The sequence below is a fragment of the Muscardinus avellanarius genome, assembly GCF_963383645.1.
Source record: "Muscardinus avellanarius genome assembly, chromosome: 4".
Classification (NCBI taxonomy): domain Eukaryota; kingdom Metazoa; phylum Chordata; class Mammalia; order Rodentia; family Gliridae; genus Muscardinus; species Muscardinus avellanarius.
The window spans coordinates 103,919,729-103,936,019 of NC_137789.1; the positions used below are offsets into that span (position 1 = coordinate 103,919,729).

The 16,291-nt window shown below is 45.5% G+C and overlaps 1 protein-coding gene across 1 annotated transcript; it reads left to right on the forward strand.

Moving 5' to 3' along the window:
• Positions 1-4,405: 4,405 nt before the first annotated feature.
• LOC308261627 (UPF0728 protein C10orf53) lies at positions 4,406-14,759 on the forward strand (the record flags this gene model as incomplete). The annotated part of the gene is made up of 3 exons (XM_080693670.1): positions 4,406-4,502; positions 12,840-12,959; positions 14,695-14,759. The coding sequence occupies 3 exons, from the start codon at positions 4,406-4,408 to the stop codon at positions 14,757-14,759; spliced, it is 282 nt and encodes a 93-aa protein (XP_080549796.1).
• Between the last annotated feature and the right edge of the window lie 1,532 nt (positions 14,760-16,291).

The following is a 16,291-nucleotide window of genomic DNA, read 5'->3' on the forward strand; positions in this document are numbered from 1 at the left end:
CACACACACACACACACACACACACACCACACACACACACACACACACACACACACACACACACACTATAAAAGATAATACACCAATGACCAAATTAGATAGCTCAATATTAGAAAACCACTAAATGCCATCTACTCATTAATAGCTTAAATAGGATCATTTTACAATTAAAGTACATTCAATAAATTTCACTAGCCTTTCATAATTTAGTTTAAAAAACCCTCTTATTAAAATGAAATTAGAAAAGAACCAACTTAGTCTGACAAAGAGCATCCTTTTGAGGGGGTTGGGAGTGCTGGGATTGAGCTTTGGTCTCCTGCATGCTAAGCAAGCACTCTACCATTGAGCTACACCCCCGGTCCCACATAATCATAAATGGGAAAATGTTAGAGGTGTTCTCTTCCCTTTAAAACCAGGATAAGGAGAAGATATGTACCATCAGCACTTCTATTCATCATTATAATAGAGGTTCCAACCAGTGCAATAAGATTTTATAAAAGGCTCAATAAAGGAAATAAAACTGTCATTGTCATCTTTTGCAGACAATGTGATTTTTTACATAGAAAATGCAAAATAATGTACAAATAAGTTAAAGAAATAATAAATAGGATCAAGGAAGCTCATATAACATCTATGTAGAAAAGTCAATTTTCTTTTATATATACCAGCAACAGACAATAAAATCACAAGTAAAAAGACATGGCTCACTACCACATGGCCCAACTATACCACTTCTCAGTATCTTCCCTAAAGAATTAAAGTCTGAATACTATAGTGATACATGCATGTCTATGTTCATAGCAGCAGAATTCGCAATAGACAAATTATGGATGGAACCAACCTAGGTGTCAGTCAACAGATGAATGGATAAAGATGTGGTATATACTCAACCATGAAGACCAAAATGATGTCATTTACAGGACAATCAATGGAACCAGAGAACACTCTGCTAAGTGAGGACAGCCAGTCTCAGAAAGTCGAGGGTCTTATATTTTCTCTCAAATGTGTAAGCTAGAGAGAAAACAAGAAACAAAAGGGACTTCAGATCAAAGAGGAGCAGACCAGTAGATATTGGTAGCGGTGTGGGGGAGGAAGGTGGGAAGGGGAAGAAGGAGAACTGAGGAAGGACACAGTTACAACGGTGCTGTGTCCACACCTGAAGGTGTCACTGCCAACCTCACTGACACGTTCAGGGAGATAGGGGGAGTGGGGTGGGACGTGGGGGGAAATGCACAGAGTACTGTGTGCATGTTTAAGTCACTTTGAAGCTCTCTATGTTATATAATTACAATGTGCCAATAAAAGTATTTTTTTAAAGTATTTCACTGAGTTGCAGAGGGCCTAAGTAGCTGAGGCTGGCCACAAACCATGATCCTCCTGTCTCGGCCTCCCAAAATGTTGGGATTATGAGCATGCGTCACCACGCCCAGCAGGTCAGTTGAGTTAGACTAAACTGCCTGCAGAATACATCTTAGAAATCTGGCATGTAGAGCTGGGGGAGGCTGAGACAGAAAGATCTCGGCTTTGAGAACAGTCTCAGCAAGTAGTGAGATTCTCATCAACCTTGCCAGACTGTTTCAAAACAAAAATAAAATAGGGCTGGGGATGTGGCTCGGAGGCAGAATGCCTTTGGGTTCAATTCCCAGCACTGCGCGCACACACACACACACACACACACACACACACACACACAAACACACACACAATCTGGCAAATATACACATGCTGGCGATTGAACACAGAGGCATTCTACCTTTGAACTGCACCCCCAACCCTATTTTTTTTATTCTTTATTTTAAAAGAGTCTCACTAATTTGCAGAGGGCCTCACTAAGTAGCTAAGGCTGGCTGCCAACCTGTGATCCTTCTGTCTCAGCCTCCCAAGTACCAGGATTACAAACATGTACCCCCATGCCCAGCTTGCAAATAATTTTTCTAATACAGTGTCCAGGACACAATTAAAGTAAACCAGGCACTCTAGGTACTGAGATGAAATGAATGGAGACCAGTAGAAATGAACAACAGAAACAGAAACACAAGGTCTCCAGACAACAGAATTCTCAAACACAGACAATAAAATAATTATCAAGGAGATAGGGTCAAGCCTAGGAAACCTGGCGAGAAACTGTACAAAGTGGCACAGAAGATTTGGAAGGGGAGCACACTGAAATTCCAGAATTGGGAAATAACCAAGTTGATGGCTTTCATATCAGTGAAGACACAGCTGAAGAGAAAACTGCCAGACTGGATTATACGTGAAAGTGAATAAATGTACACACACAGAGCACAGTCCAGAAACAGAAATGCAGGAGAGCCGAGCAGAATGTAGGAAGGAGGCTAGCACACCCTAACTGAATTCAGCCTTGGGGCGGGGTGAGAGGATGGGAGAGACGCTACCTGTGAAGAAGTAGCTCTGACTTTCCCCAGGACCCATGAAGGGCCTGGATTCTGTTCCAAGAGTCTCCACGAATGCCAAGCAGAATAAGAATAAACTCACCAGGTGTGGTGGTGCATGCTTATAATCTTAGTACTACAGGGGCTGGACAGGAGGATCGCAGGTTCACAGCCAGCCTCAGCTACTTAGGCCCTCCACAGCTTAGTGAGACCCTATGTCAAAATAAAGAATAAAAATAGGGCTGGGGGGGGGGGAGCTCAGAGGTAGAATGTCCCTGGGTTCAATCCTACACACACACCAAAAAAAAAAAAAAAAGAAAAAAGAAAAAGAAAGAAAAACTCACACTCAGACAAGTTATAGTGAAACTATAGAAAGCAAGAAATAAGGAAACAGGAAAACACAAAAGTAATAAAAAATCATTGGTAAAGAAGGTATAGCAAAGTGTTTTTTCTTTTTTTTTTTTGTAATGTGTGGTAGTAGGAATTGAACCTAAGAGCATTCTGCCACTGAGCTACATCCCCAGATCTATTTTAGTTTTTAATTGGAAACAGTGTCTCCCTAAGTTGCTGAGGCTATCTTCAAACCTGTGATCCACCTGTCTCAGCCTCCCAAGTACTGGAACCACACCTGGCTAAGTTTAGCATAGCTGAGGCATCAAAATTAAATTTCTAGTAAATAAAAACACTACAGTTAGTAGAGGATGTTGCCTCATGAAAAGTGCACAAAGTTTAGAAAGAGCCAGAAGATATATGTCCCTCAAAGGCGGGTATTGGCCCCAGGAGCCAGCAGGAAGGGTAATGACCTGGTAAGAGGCTCCACAATCCTGCAGCATGGCTGGGCTGTGTGGGTGAAGTCCACTGCTGGAAGAGATCAGCTAGGACTTCCCCAAAGCTAGAATTCTCCTGACATCATTCTTCTGCTTACCAGTCATGTATAAACTAATTCTCATCAAAGAAATAATGTGTCATAGAAAACAGACTGTACACATGGAGAGAATCAAAATACACAAAAACAAAGGCATATGTTGGGAGACGAATGAATGAGAAAGGGGGTTTAAATCCTTGCACTGTTCAAAGGAAGATAAAAATAACAACTACCACTATTTTTTTTATAAAGTAAAGATGTGTGTTGCAAGGTTGTAATTACTAGGTTTAGCTAACTGCTGTAATAAACCACCCCAAAGTCTCAGTGGCTGCGAAATAAAGGTGTCCCTCTTGCTAACACAGATTGATGCAGATTGGCAGGAGCGGGGGTCCTCTCTTTAGCTCTCTGGTGTTCTGGGTCCTTCACAGCCTCCAGCCTCTCCCGTGAAGCTCTGTGTCGGCTGCCAGTGCGGAGAGGGCCAGCGGGAGCGCAGGAGACCGGGCTGGGAGTCCAGGAGGCCTTAGGTCTGTCTTTCCATGGGCAGGTATGAGATGTCAAGGGAAGTTGGGCGAACTTAGAGTTTTGCCTCCACCAAGACGACCTCCACTGTCTGTCCTCTTACTAGTTAGCGAATGGAAATAACTTTCAAACAGGGGGAGAGGGGGCAATACAGAACCAATACAGAAACACAATACAGAACCAACCCAAAAGTGGGCAAGACGGTAGAGAAATGCGAAGATTTTAACCCCTACCACACCCCTGCCTGGCTAAGAAGGTTTCTCGGCCTCTCTGAGGCTCCGTTTTGTAAATACAAAATGCAACTGGCTTCATGGGGCTGGGGTCATGCAAAGGACTTAGCTCGCCTGACAGACTCCCTGTAACTGGCGGAAAAACGTTGACTGTGGTAGTTACTTAGTTACTGAGCTTTGACACTCCAGGGTCCGAAAGGGACTCAGGCCCCGCCCCGCCGCGGACCTGGAGCCCCGCCTCCGCCCAGGCCCCGCCCACCAGCCCAGGCCCCGCCGCGGACTTGGAGCCCCGCCAGCCCCCGCCCAGACCCCGCCCACCTGCCGGACCGATGGCGCGGTTGCCTGGCAACCCTTGTTGCTTGCATCCCAGGCTGCGACAGGCAGCGGTCCCCGGCGCCATGCCCAAGAACGCTCTGGTCACCCTGCGCTACGGGCCTTACAGCGCGGTGGGGCTGTCGGTGGAGTACCACGTCTTCCGCCTGGAAGGCCTGCAAGGTGGGCCGCCCCGCTGAGTGCCTCGGAGCATCCCTGCAGCTGTGCCCTCTGCCCGCACGCGTTTCCTTCCTTGGGCCCCAACCAAGTGCCCCTTTCCCCAGGAAACCTTCCCAGAGCTCGGGTGCCCCGGGACGACCCAGCATCTCCCTCTGGCTTCTGCTGCTTGATTTTAAGAGTGAGAACAACTGTGAGCTGCAGGACCCACGGAGCCAGGCAGTTCACACAAATTACCTCCAAGAAAAAAATTAAATAACCCCACGTTCTGAATTGAAAAACCGAGGATGGGGAAATGGTGGCCCCGAACTTCTGCTCCTGCATCATTCATTCATTCATTCATTCATTCCGCAAACTTTAATTGAACATTTCCTGTGTGTGGAACTGGAGGCACACAGTGGGGTGTTGTTGTTGTTGTGTTGTTGTTATTTTTGTTTTAGTGCTGGGAATTGAACTCAGGGATATTCTACCTTTGTTCTACACCCCCAAAGCCCTTTTTTATTTTTTTATTTTCAAGCAGAGTCTCATTAAATTGCTGAGACCAGACTCAAATTTTCAATCCTCCTATCTCAGCCTCCCAATTACTGTAATTACAGGTGTGCACCATTATGCCCAGTTATTGAACAATGATAGATGTCCTTAAAGTGCTCTCTCATCATTGATAACTAAATGACAGTTGTGCCAAAATCAACAGAGTAGAGGGTGCCATGGGATGGCCGTTAGTGGGACCTGAAACTGACCATCATTGCAGGGGTGGGGGATCTGGAAAGACTCATTTCAGGAAATTACACTTGAGTTGAGCTTTAAAGAATGAGTATGATACTAAAAAGGTAAAGAGAGTCGAGGGCATGCCAGGGGCGGAGGTGTGGTGGGTCCGTGGTAGAGCACTTGCCCAGGAGGCACGAGGCTCTGGGGAGGCACGGAGTCTTCTAGGCAGAAGGGCTGATATCTGTGAAAGCTAGAGAGCTGGAGTTATCAAACTGATACAGGATGAGGAGAGAGGGAGGGAGACAGAGACAGAGAGACACAAAGAGACAGAGGGCCAGATCATAAAAGGTTTAGGCATGGAAGTGATACCCTGGCTGCTCTGAGAACAGCTTCAAGAAGCCAATTATGGAAGCAGGAGAGAGAGTCGATGTGGTCCAGGGGTGAGATGAGAGGTGCCCTGACTAGGACAGTCATAAAGGGGGTAGGGGATAGAAGTAAAAGATGCTTCCCCCCCACAAGGATGGAGGTGGCAGGCAAGGGAAAGAGGATGCTATTCAAATGCTTGTTAGCGTCTGGCTTGAGACGTTCTGATGAATGGAGATGTCCTCAAACTGGAAACACCAGCAATGGATCACAATTTGGAGGAACAAGCTGCATCTGGGCATATTAAACTCTGTGTGCTTTCAGCTCCCTGGATGAAGGTACTCAGTCAGACCTGCAGTTCTGGGGTCCAGAAAAAAAAAATCCAAACTAGAGATAGAAAGGCGCGACCTGGTGATTTGCAGAGAACACGCAGACTGAGGATCTTCCCGCAAAATGCTGTGGGAGTCCAGCTTGGGCCCAGCATTAGGGAAGGCTCCTGGAGGAGGCGGCATGAGAGTTCCAGTTTGAAGGGTGGGTGGGATTTCAATTAGCAGAAAAAATTACTTTCCCGAGAAAACAGTTGATGAAGACACTTCTGGTGTGAATAGCACAGTGTTTCTGTTCATCTCCTTGGGCTGCTGTAACAACATGCCATGGGCGGTGGCTTGAGCAACAGAATCTTAGTTTCACACAGTCTGAGCTTAGTGGGGGTTGTCTTCCTGACTTGCTGACAGCGCCTCTGTCTTACTCCCACATGGTGGGGGAACAAGAGGAGAAAGTAATCAGACTGGTGTTGGTGAAAGTCTTACTATTGGCTGAGGCCGTCCTTGAACCTGTGATCAGCCAGTCTCAACCTCCCAAGTACTGGGAAGACAGGCATGTGCCACCATGCTCGGCTCCTATTATATTTTTTACTTTGGAACAGGGCATCACTAAGTTGCCAAAGCTTTCCTTCAACCTACCCTGGCTCAACCTCCCAAGTGCTGGAATTAGAGTCAGGTGCCACCACATTCAGCTCAGCTCTGGTAACTTTTGTTTTCTGTTTCTTTGCATTTTCTCACTCTAGATTTTTTTTGGGGGTGTTGTAACCCAGAAATATTCTACCTCCGGCCTACACTCCCAGCCCTATTTTTCATTCTTTATTTAGAAACAAGGTCTCACTAAGTTGTTCAGGGCCTCACTAAGTAGCTGAGGCTGGCTATGAATCTGGGATCCTCCTATCTCAGCCTGCAAGTACTGGGATTAGAAGTGTGAGCCACCATGCCTAGCTATCTCTAGATACTAAGAAAAGTAAAATCATATAATATGTATTCTTTGGTACATGGTTTATTTCACTTAGCCTGTTTTTTGGTCCATTCATGTTATAGGAAGTATTAACATTCCATTTTTATGGCTGAATAGTATTCCATGTTGTGTATATTCTAGATCTTGCTTATCTCATCACCAGCTGACAGATACTTGGGCTGTTCCCCCCTCTTAGGTGGAGCAGCCTCTGGTTGAGTGTCTTTGTTTCCGCTGAGTCATGTGAAATCTCAGACTGTTTTCTAAAGTAGCCATGACACTTCACAACCCACCAGCGATGAATGAGGATCCCAGCAGTTTCTCCACATTCTCCCCAAGAGCTGTTGTATCTTCGTAGCGACTGATCTCAGCAGGTGTGAGTGGTTCTCCTGGTGTTGAGTTGCATGTCCCTGCTGGTTAACGATGCCGAGCATCTTTCCATGCGCTCACTGGCCGTCTGTATGTCTTCTGTATGTCTTCTATGTAGGAATGCCAGTTCAGGTCCTTCGCTCATTTTTAAACTGGGTTGCTCTTCTTTTTGTTGAGTTGAAAGAGCGAGATCACATACTAGATCCTTGTAGATCCTTATCAGATAGGAGCTATGAATCTTTTCTCTCATTCTATGGATTATTTTTTCACTGTCTTACTAGTGTCCTTTAATGCCCAGACTTTTCAGTTTTAATAAAGATAGTCTTTTCAGTCTATCTTCCTTCCATTGCACGTGCCCTGGTGTTTAACGTATTATTGTCAAGTGTTAAGGCCATGCAGATTTCTTCTACATTTTATTCTAAGAGTTTTGAAATTTCTCAATTTAAATCTTGTATCTATTTTGAGTTAGTTTTTTATACATAGTATAATGTAAAAGTCCATTATTCGTGTGGATATCCGATTTTAACAGTGGTCTCTTAAAGATACCACTCTTTGCCCATTGAACAGTTTTGGTACCCATGGCAAAAATCAACTGACAGACAGGTATAGTGTGCACACCTGTAATCCCAGTACATGGGAGGCTGAAACAGGAGGATTGTAGGTTCACAGCCAATCTCAGCACTCAGACACCCAGAGAGCACTGGCCCTTGACTCAATAGCAAGCAGACCTGTTTGTAGACCCTCCTCCATAAACCTGCATCCAAATCCTGTGTAGCACGTGTGTGTGTGTGTGTGTGTGTGTGTGTGTGTGTGTGTGTGTGTGTTGATACTGGGGATTTAACCCAGGGGAGTTCTATCCTTGTTCAGGCTGGCCTTGAACCTGCACTCTTCCTGTCTCAGCCTCCCAAGTACTGGGATTACAGGCTTGGATTAGCAGGCTAAGCTTGAATTTTCTGTATTACTTTAAAAAAAAAATCATAGCACTCTAGCATTTCCCAAAGCCCTGCTGGTCTCTGGAAATACGTTCGATCTCTTCTGAATTTAGCATGCCTTAGGCATTCTGAGAATTTTTCTTCTTTCCTTATTATCCATGAACTGTAATAGTGCAGAAAAAATGTCTCCACTGTGACCTCAATACTGATGTCACTAAACCAACGCTCAGCAAGGAGATATGCAGAACAGCCCCAGCCAGGATCGCTGCCTGCCCACTGGGCTTAGGTTGCCAAAGGACCTGCTCAAAGGAATGGAAGGAGCATAAGGGGGCCCTTACTTAGCTAAGATATCCCACAAGCTAGCCTGCACCCAGCCAAGCACTGGCCATACTCATGGACTTCAAAGGCCTGGTGTCTGTGCCAGGGAGGGAGAGACCTATTTGTGTACCTGGACTTCCTACCCAACAGCATTTTGATAGGGCAGTGGGGATTGAACCCAGTGGAATTCTACCTCTGAGATACACTCCTATCCCTTTTAATCTTGAAACAGGGTCTTGCTAAATTGCTAAGGCTGGCCTCAAACCTGTGATTCTCCTGTCTCAGCCTCCCAAGTACTGGGATTACACTTCCCAAGGACAGGTGAACCACTGCGCCCAGCCCCCAGCAACATTAAAGGTTTCCAGGATGGCGCACAGTTCCACCAGCACAGGGAGAATGGAGCCTTTCTGGGGTCCCATCATGGTGTCCAGATGCTCCCTGGAGAACGAGGGCCCCTTCAAAGAGGTGGGCACTCGGCAGGTGCCGGCACCTTCCGGCTGATGTGCACTGGGAGAACAGCTGCCTCCGCATGGCATGTGCTTCAGGGCTATGTTCATCTGACCTTTCTTTGAATAGACAACCCCACAGCAGCTCAGAAGGGACATGGTTCCTCATGTAGAGAGGTGGCATTTGGAAGAGCTGCAGGAATTCCAGGGTTTCTTCTACTTTGATCCTTTAAGCCTGCGCGGGCTGCTCTGTGGCTGGGCAGATGGGCGGTGCACAAGAGCCGAGGCTGCCACGGGGCCTCTGTAATACAGGTCAGACAGGTCACTAAGGCCATAGAGTCGGTGGCTGTGCCAGCGCCATTTGTTTATATAAATACAAATAGTGCTGGGGTTGAACCCAGGAGTGTTCCACCTCAAAGCTTCACCCTTAACTCTATTTTATTTATTTTGAAACAGAGTCTCACTAAGTTGCTGGAGCTGGCCTGGAGCTGCGATCTTCTTGTGTCAGCTTCCCAAGTACAGTGATTACAGGTGTGAGCCCCCACACCGGGCTGGGGAGCCAGCATTAATCCCAGTGACCTGGAGGAGAGCAGGGATGGAACTGTGGGCGGTGGGGAAGACACGGGCCCAATGCAGGAGAGCAAGAGGAGATGGTCTTCTAAGAGGATTTCTTCCCATGGGGTTTCATCTGCCCACAGATGTGATGAGCCCCGTTACCCAGCCTCCCCCCAGCTCCACGGGGAGGGTTATTTGGTGGATCAAATTTCTTTTCAGTCAGTGTTCTCACCACTGTACCCAAAATACCTGAAGACTACAGCTTAAAGGAAGGAAGATTTATTTGCTCACAGTCGTGGAGGTTTCAGTCCCATTGGGCCAAGTTGGCAGAAGCTCAGGGCCCGGCAGCAGGGAAGGGGGGCAGGGGGAAAGGGACATATATATTAGTCCTCGAGATCACACCCCTAGCGACCCACCTCCTCTAGTCACATCCTACCTGCCTACCCAGTAAACCACTAATCCATCAATGAATTTATCTGCTCATGGGATTAGAACTTTCCTGATTTTCAATGATTTCACCTCTGAATGGGCGTGTGTGTGTGTGTGTGTGTGTGTGTGTGTGTGTGTGTGTGTTACTGGGGATGGAACCCAGGGGCGTTCTATCTCTGAGCTATACCTCCAGCCCTATTTCATTTTTATTTTTGAAACAGGGTCTCACTAGGTTACTGAGACTCTCACTACTTGCTGAGATTGTCCCCGAACCTGTGATCTTCCTGTCTCAGCCTCCCAAGTCCTGGGATTGCAAGCATGTGCCACCACACTCAGCTATTTCTGAACATTTTGCACTGCCAATACATAAGCTTTTCTAGGGAACATTCTATATTCAAACCATGACACGTGGCTACCCTGAGCCATGTAATAAGAGTGATAACTGTCTCCATGAACCAATGTCAAGACCCCAGTGAAGGGAGAGGGACATGGGCAGGCTGGGGATGCACCTCTCCAAGGCCCCGTACCTTCATTCTCTCTGGATCTCAAGAGGCTTAGAGAGTTGGCTGTGGGTATCAATAGTGGAGGGGCAGCACCTTTCCCTGAAAGTAAGACTGAGAGACGAAAGGGCAAAGCTGTTTTGCTTCCACTGTCTTTCTGTCAGATCGAAGCCCATTTGGCAGAAGCATGTCAATGTCAAGACAAAGGCCACAGGCTGAGTTGTACCTGCACATGTACAGCTGGGCCTTTGGGGTGCTGCTGGGGTCCATATGAGGCTGAGTTGTACCTGCATACATACATCTGGGCCTTTGGGGGTGCTGCTGGGGTCCATATGAGCCCAGAGATCTCTACCATTGGACCACCTGCCTGTGTCCCTAGGTAAGCAACAGCCATCACATATCAGCAGGGTTGTTTCACTTAAGTCATTGGTCCAGGCTGAGGACCATCTTCAAGATATTTCACAAACTGGGCATGGTGGCACACACCTAGAATCCCAGTATTTTGGAGGCTGAGACAGGAGGATCACGGGTTCAAGGACAGCCTCAGCAACTTAGACCCTGTTTCAAAAACTAAAAAAATTAAAAATGGCTATGGATGTAGCTCAGAGGTAGAATACCAATCCCCACTATAAAAATAAGAAGAAAGAAAGAAAGAAAGAAAGAAAGAAAGAAAGAAAGAAAGAAAGAAAGAAAGGTGCTTAAGAATAAAACACTTAAGCCCTGTGTGGTGATACATGCCCGTAATCCCAGTACTCAGGAGACTGAGAGAGAAGGATCACAGGTTTGAAGCCAGTCTCAGCAACTTAGCAAGGCCCTGTTTCAAAATCCACAAAATTAAAAGGGCCAGAGGTACAGCCCTGAGGTGGACTGTCCTTGGGTTCAATCCCCAGTACCTCACCACCACCACCCAAAAAAGTCAGAAGAGTTAGCAGGATACAGTAACATAAATATGTCAAGAAGATGACACAGCGTTCTTCAGAGAGGCATTAGCTGATGCAGGTCAATTAGGGCCACCATCGGGTGCCCAAGGAGTGCTGTCTTGTTAATAGAGTTCCTCGCTGAGCTGTTGTGAAGTTTCTTTCCAGAAGTGAAATTAAAATCACGCAATTAGAATGTGCACAGTTGGGGCAGGATGTTCTTGAACTGATTGAAGCTGAAGAAGTGGACACGCCAACATTTTGAAACACAATTGTCTCTGTAATTAAATGCAATTAACGCACATAAATGTCTGCTTTTCTCCCCCAAGACTGAATGAAATGCCGAAGACTTTAAAAAACATACCCCCACCTGATTTCTCTTTCCCTCCCCACTCACCACAGATAGATAACCCACTGGGTATTTTTCTTCTTTCTCACATGCATATTTTAATTGGTATTAGATATATTATTTTAATATGTATTACATATATTTGTATCCTGATTTTTTTTTGTCTACAGCATAGGTATTACTGCTAGTAAAGTTCATAAGCATTTTAAACTATCTAAATCAGAGCTAGGCATGGTGGCTCATGCTTGTAATCCCAGTACTTGGGAGGCTGAGATAGGAGGATCACAGGTTCATAGCCAGCCTCAGGTATGAGGCCCTGCACAACTTAGTGAGACCCAGTTTCAAAATAAAAAAATTAAAAATAGGTCTGGGGGTATAGCTCAGAGGTAGAATGCTCCTGGGTTCAATCTCCAACACCAGAGAAAATAATAATACAATTTCTAAATTATCTCTCATAAGGGCATACCATATGAGAGATAATTTGATTACTTGACCATCTGATTATTGTAATTTATTCATAGAATATTGCTATTATAATAATATAAAGCCCTGAACAGCGGCGCATGCCTGTAACCCCAGTACTCGGGAAGTTGAGACAGGAGGATTACAGGTTCAGAGACCAGCTTGAGCAATTAGCAAGACCCTGTTTTGAAATATGAAATTTAAATAGGGGCTGGGTGTGTAGCTCTGGGTTCAACTGAACCCAGAATGCCCCTGGTTTCAATTCCCAGTAACACACACACACACACACACACACACACACACACACACACTTTGCTGCAAAAATTTGTTACTTTCCCCCCTTATTGGAGGTTTCCTGGGCCAAAGACTAGAATTGTTTTTGAGGGCTTTGGGGTTCTGCTAATTTCCTTCCAGAAAGACTACCAGTTTATATTTCCATCTGCAGAATGGGAGAGAAGGTATAGAGTCCCTGAGTCCCCCCAACACGGAGCCTGGTTTCTGTGAGGTTAAGCCTGTGGAAAGCCCAGTGGTCCTTTCCAGAGGCAGGCCATGGCTTCAGAGCCCCTGGGTATTCACAGCCCAGACCTGGCTGCCAGGTTGGGGGGATGGCTAGTGCCACCCGACCAGTGAGTCAGAGCCATGAGTCATCCACAAAGATGCAGATCCGGTGACTGAGTCTGCTCCAGGTCACCCACCTCCCTCTCCATTTTCCAGCTGTGTTGGCCAAAGATGGACACATTGTCATCCTGGAGAAGATAGAAGACTGGAACGTGGTGGAACTCGTAGTGAATGAAGAGGTTGTTTTCCACTGCAACATCAAAGACCTGGAGTTTGGTGAGCCCCAGGGCCAGGCTCCTGACCGCGCTGCCTCTCTGAGAAAGACCTCAGTTTCTAGTTGGTCAGTGTGAGCTGGGCTTGGAGGCGGACATCTGTTACCCCAGGACTTGGAAGGCCAAGACAGGAGGAGCGCAAGTTGGAGGCCAGCCTCAGACTCGTAGTGAGACTCTGTTACAAAACAGAAATAAAATAGGACTGGGGGTGTAGTAGAAGGCTCCTCAGTTCCATCTTCATATCATAAAAAAAAAAAAAGGAAAGAAGGAAGGAAGGAAACAACCAGTGTGTCAACCCTGGACTAAATTGGGTTTCTTTCTGAGTGTTTCAGTCCGTACTAGGAGCCCTGTACCCTGCAGCACACGGAGGAACATTCAAAACCTTGCACAGTAGGGCGCCCACAACACTGGAGACAGAGCAAAGCAAAAGAACTTGAGGCCTGAGCTGCAGATACATGATGGAATTTAAGGATAATTATTTTTTTCTGCACTTTGATAACGTATTTTATTATTATTTGCTTTTAAAGTGATTTCTGTTCCATTTGTTTATTCTATCTGGGGCTGATGAGTCAATTAGGGTCCAGATGGCTGCAGTATGGCATTATCTGCAACGTTCATGGGACTTCTTTTCCTGGGGGCTTCTGGTCTGGCAGGCTGGCAGGGCACATGCCTCCTGTGCTCAGGAGTAAACATTCGTATAATCCCCTGAGACTCCATTAGAGGCCAGTTAACATTTCAAATGCCTGTGACCTTTGAGAATTTGCTCGTGGTAAAAGCCCTAAATGTATTGAATATGATGGCAAATTGTATGCACAGCTGCACACCAGGAATACTAGTACTTGGGAGGCTGAGACAGGATCTCAGGTTTGAAGTTAACTTTAGCATAGTTCTCTTTCTTTCTTTCTTTCTTTCTTTCTTTCTTTCTTTCTTTTTTTTTTGTGGTACTGGGGTTCCTGGAAGCCCTTCTACCTCCGGGCTACACTCCCAGGCCTATTTTTACATTTTTTATTTGGAAACAGGGTCTCCTAAGCCAGTGCGCATGGCTGGCTTCGAACCTGCGCAATCCTCCTGTCTTTGCCTCCCAAGCGCGGGGATTACAAGTGTGCACCACCACGCCCGGCTAACTTTAGCATATTTCAAAATAAAATCTGCCTGTGAAGCGGGGCGTGGTGGCGCACACTTGTAATCCCTGCACTTGGGAGGTGGAGACAGGAGGATCACGCAGGTTCGAAGCCAGGCGTGCTGGCTTAAGAGAGCCTGTTTCCAAATATATATATATATATATTCCAAATATATATATATATATATTCCAAATATATATATATATATATTCCAAATATATATATATATATATTCCAAATATATATATATTCCAAATATATATATATTCCAAATATATATATATTCCAAATATATATATATTCCAAATATATATATATTCCAAATATATATATATATATATATATATATATATATATATAGAGAGAGAGAGAGAGAGAGAGAGAGAGAGAGAGAGAGAGTCTGGGAGTATAGCCCGGAGGTAGAAGGGCTTCCAGGAACCCCAGTACTACAAAAAAAAAAAAAATCTGGCTGTGAGTGTCGCATGAAGGTAGAATATGCTCAGGTTCACTCCCCAGTACCAAAATAAATAAATAAATAAATAAATAAATAAATAAATAAATAAATAAATAAATGTATGTAAAAAGTTGGCCAAAAGAAAAGTGTCTCTTTTTCTCTAGGAGGAGATGGTAAGCTTGACCCACTGTGTGAAGAAGCCCGGATAGCTGTGTTAAATGCCTACTGACCTCGTCCGGGAACAGACGGAGCCGCAAGCTGCTGCCCCTGGCCACCACGCACAGCAAAGATGGCCTCGCAGGAGCCTGGTTTCTGCAGCCAGAACAGGGCACCGTCCGCCATCCTGCATCCTCCTCAGCCTCGGGTTCCCATCTGGCTGCATGGGGCCACAGAAATAACAAAACCACATCATTACAGCACCTACCTCTCAATCTCAACCCATGGGGAGAGGCCTCCAATATCAGGTCCACACTGAGCTGAAGGAAGTAATAAAATGCAATCTAATAACAAAGAGCCATCCTTTACTAATAACCCACTGTTGCCAGAAGCATTTGCGATTCTGTAGCAAAGGAAGAACTAGGAGCAGGTCAAATTAAAGAGGGGCTGGGGGTGGGGTGGGCCTGGGAATCGAAGCCTTTGGAAATGTGAACCAAAAATCAGTACCATATTTGGAACCCTGGTTAGCCCTGCAAATTTATGTCTTGCCCCATTGGAATAAAGAGTTTAAGTTATATCTGAGCATGGTGGCACATGCCTGTAATCCCAGTACTTTGGAGGCTGAAACAGGAAGATTACAAGTTGGAGGCCAGCCTCAGTAACTTAGTGAGACCTTCAGAAACCTAGTGATACCTTGTTTCAAAAAAAAAAAAAAGAAACAAGGCTGGAGGTGTAGCTCTGAGGTAGAACCCTGCCCTCAAAGGAAGAACAAAATAGGAGGAGGAGGAGGAGGCAGCACACACTATCTGGGAGGCTAAGACAGGAGGATGGCAAGTTCAAAGCCAGCCTCAACAACTTAGCCAGGCTCTCAGCAACTTAGCAAGACCTTGTTTTCAAATAAAAAGTAAAATCAGGTTAGAGGTGTAACTCAGAGGACCCTAGAGTTCAATCCCCAATACTACAAAAAAAATCACACTTTAAGTTTTATAAAATGCCAAATTAATGCCAGTATCAGTAGAACATAAAAAGTGGGGTTTTTTTAGAATAAAATTAGAAGCATAGCTCTGTGTCACTAGTTTTTAAATTATATTTGGAGCCGGGCGTGGTGGCACACGCTTGTAATCCCCGCACTTGGGAGGCTGAGACAGGAGGATTGCGCAGGTTCGAAGCCAGTCTCAGCTACTTAGTGAGGCTCTAGGCAACTTAGTGAGACCCTGTTTCCAAATGAAGTCTAAAAATAGGTCTGGGAGTATAGCCTGGAGGTAGAAAGCCCCCTGGGTTCCATCCCCAGTACTGCCTAAATAAATAAATAAATACAATACAATACAATAAAATAGCTGGGCGTGGTGGCACACGCTTGTAATCCCCGCGCTTGGGAGGCTGAGACAGGAGGATCGCGCAGGTTCGAAGACAGCCTCAGCTACTTAGTGAGGCTCTTAGCAACTTAGTGATACCCTGTTTCCAAATAAAATATAAAATAGGTCTGGGAGTGTAGCCTAGAGGTAGAAAGCCTCTGGGTTCCACCCCCAGTACCACCAAAAATAAATAAATAAAATAAAATAAATAAATTATATTTGGAATCTAAGCTGTTTCATCCAGTATTTT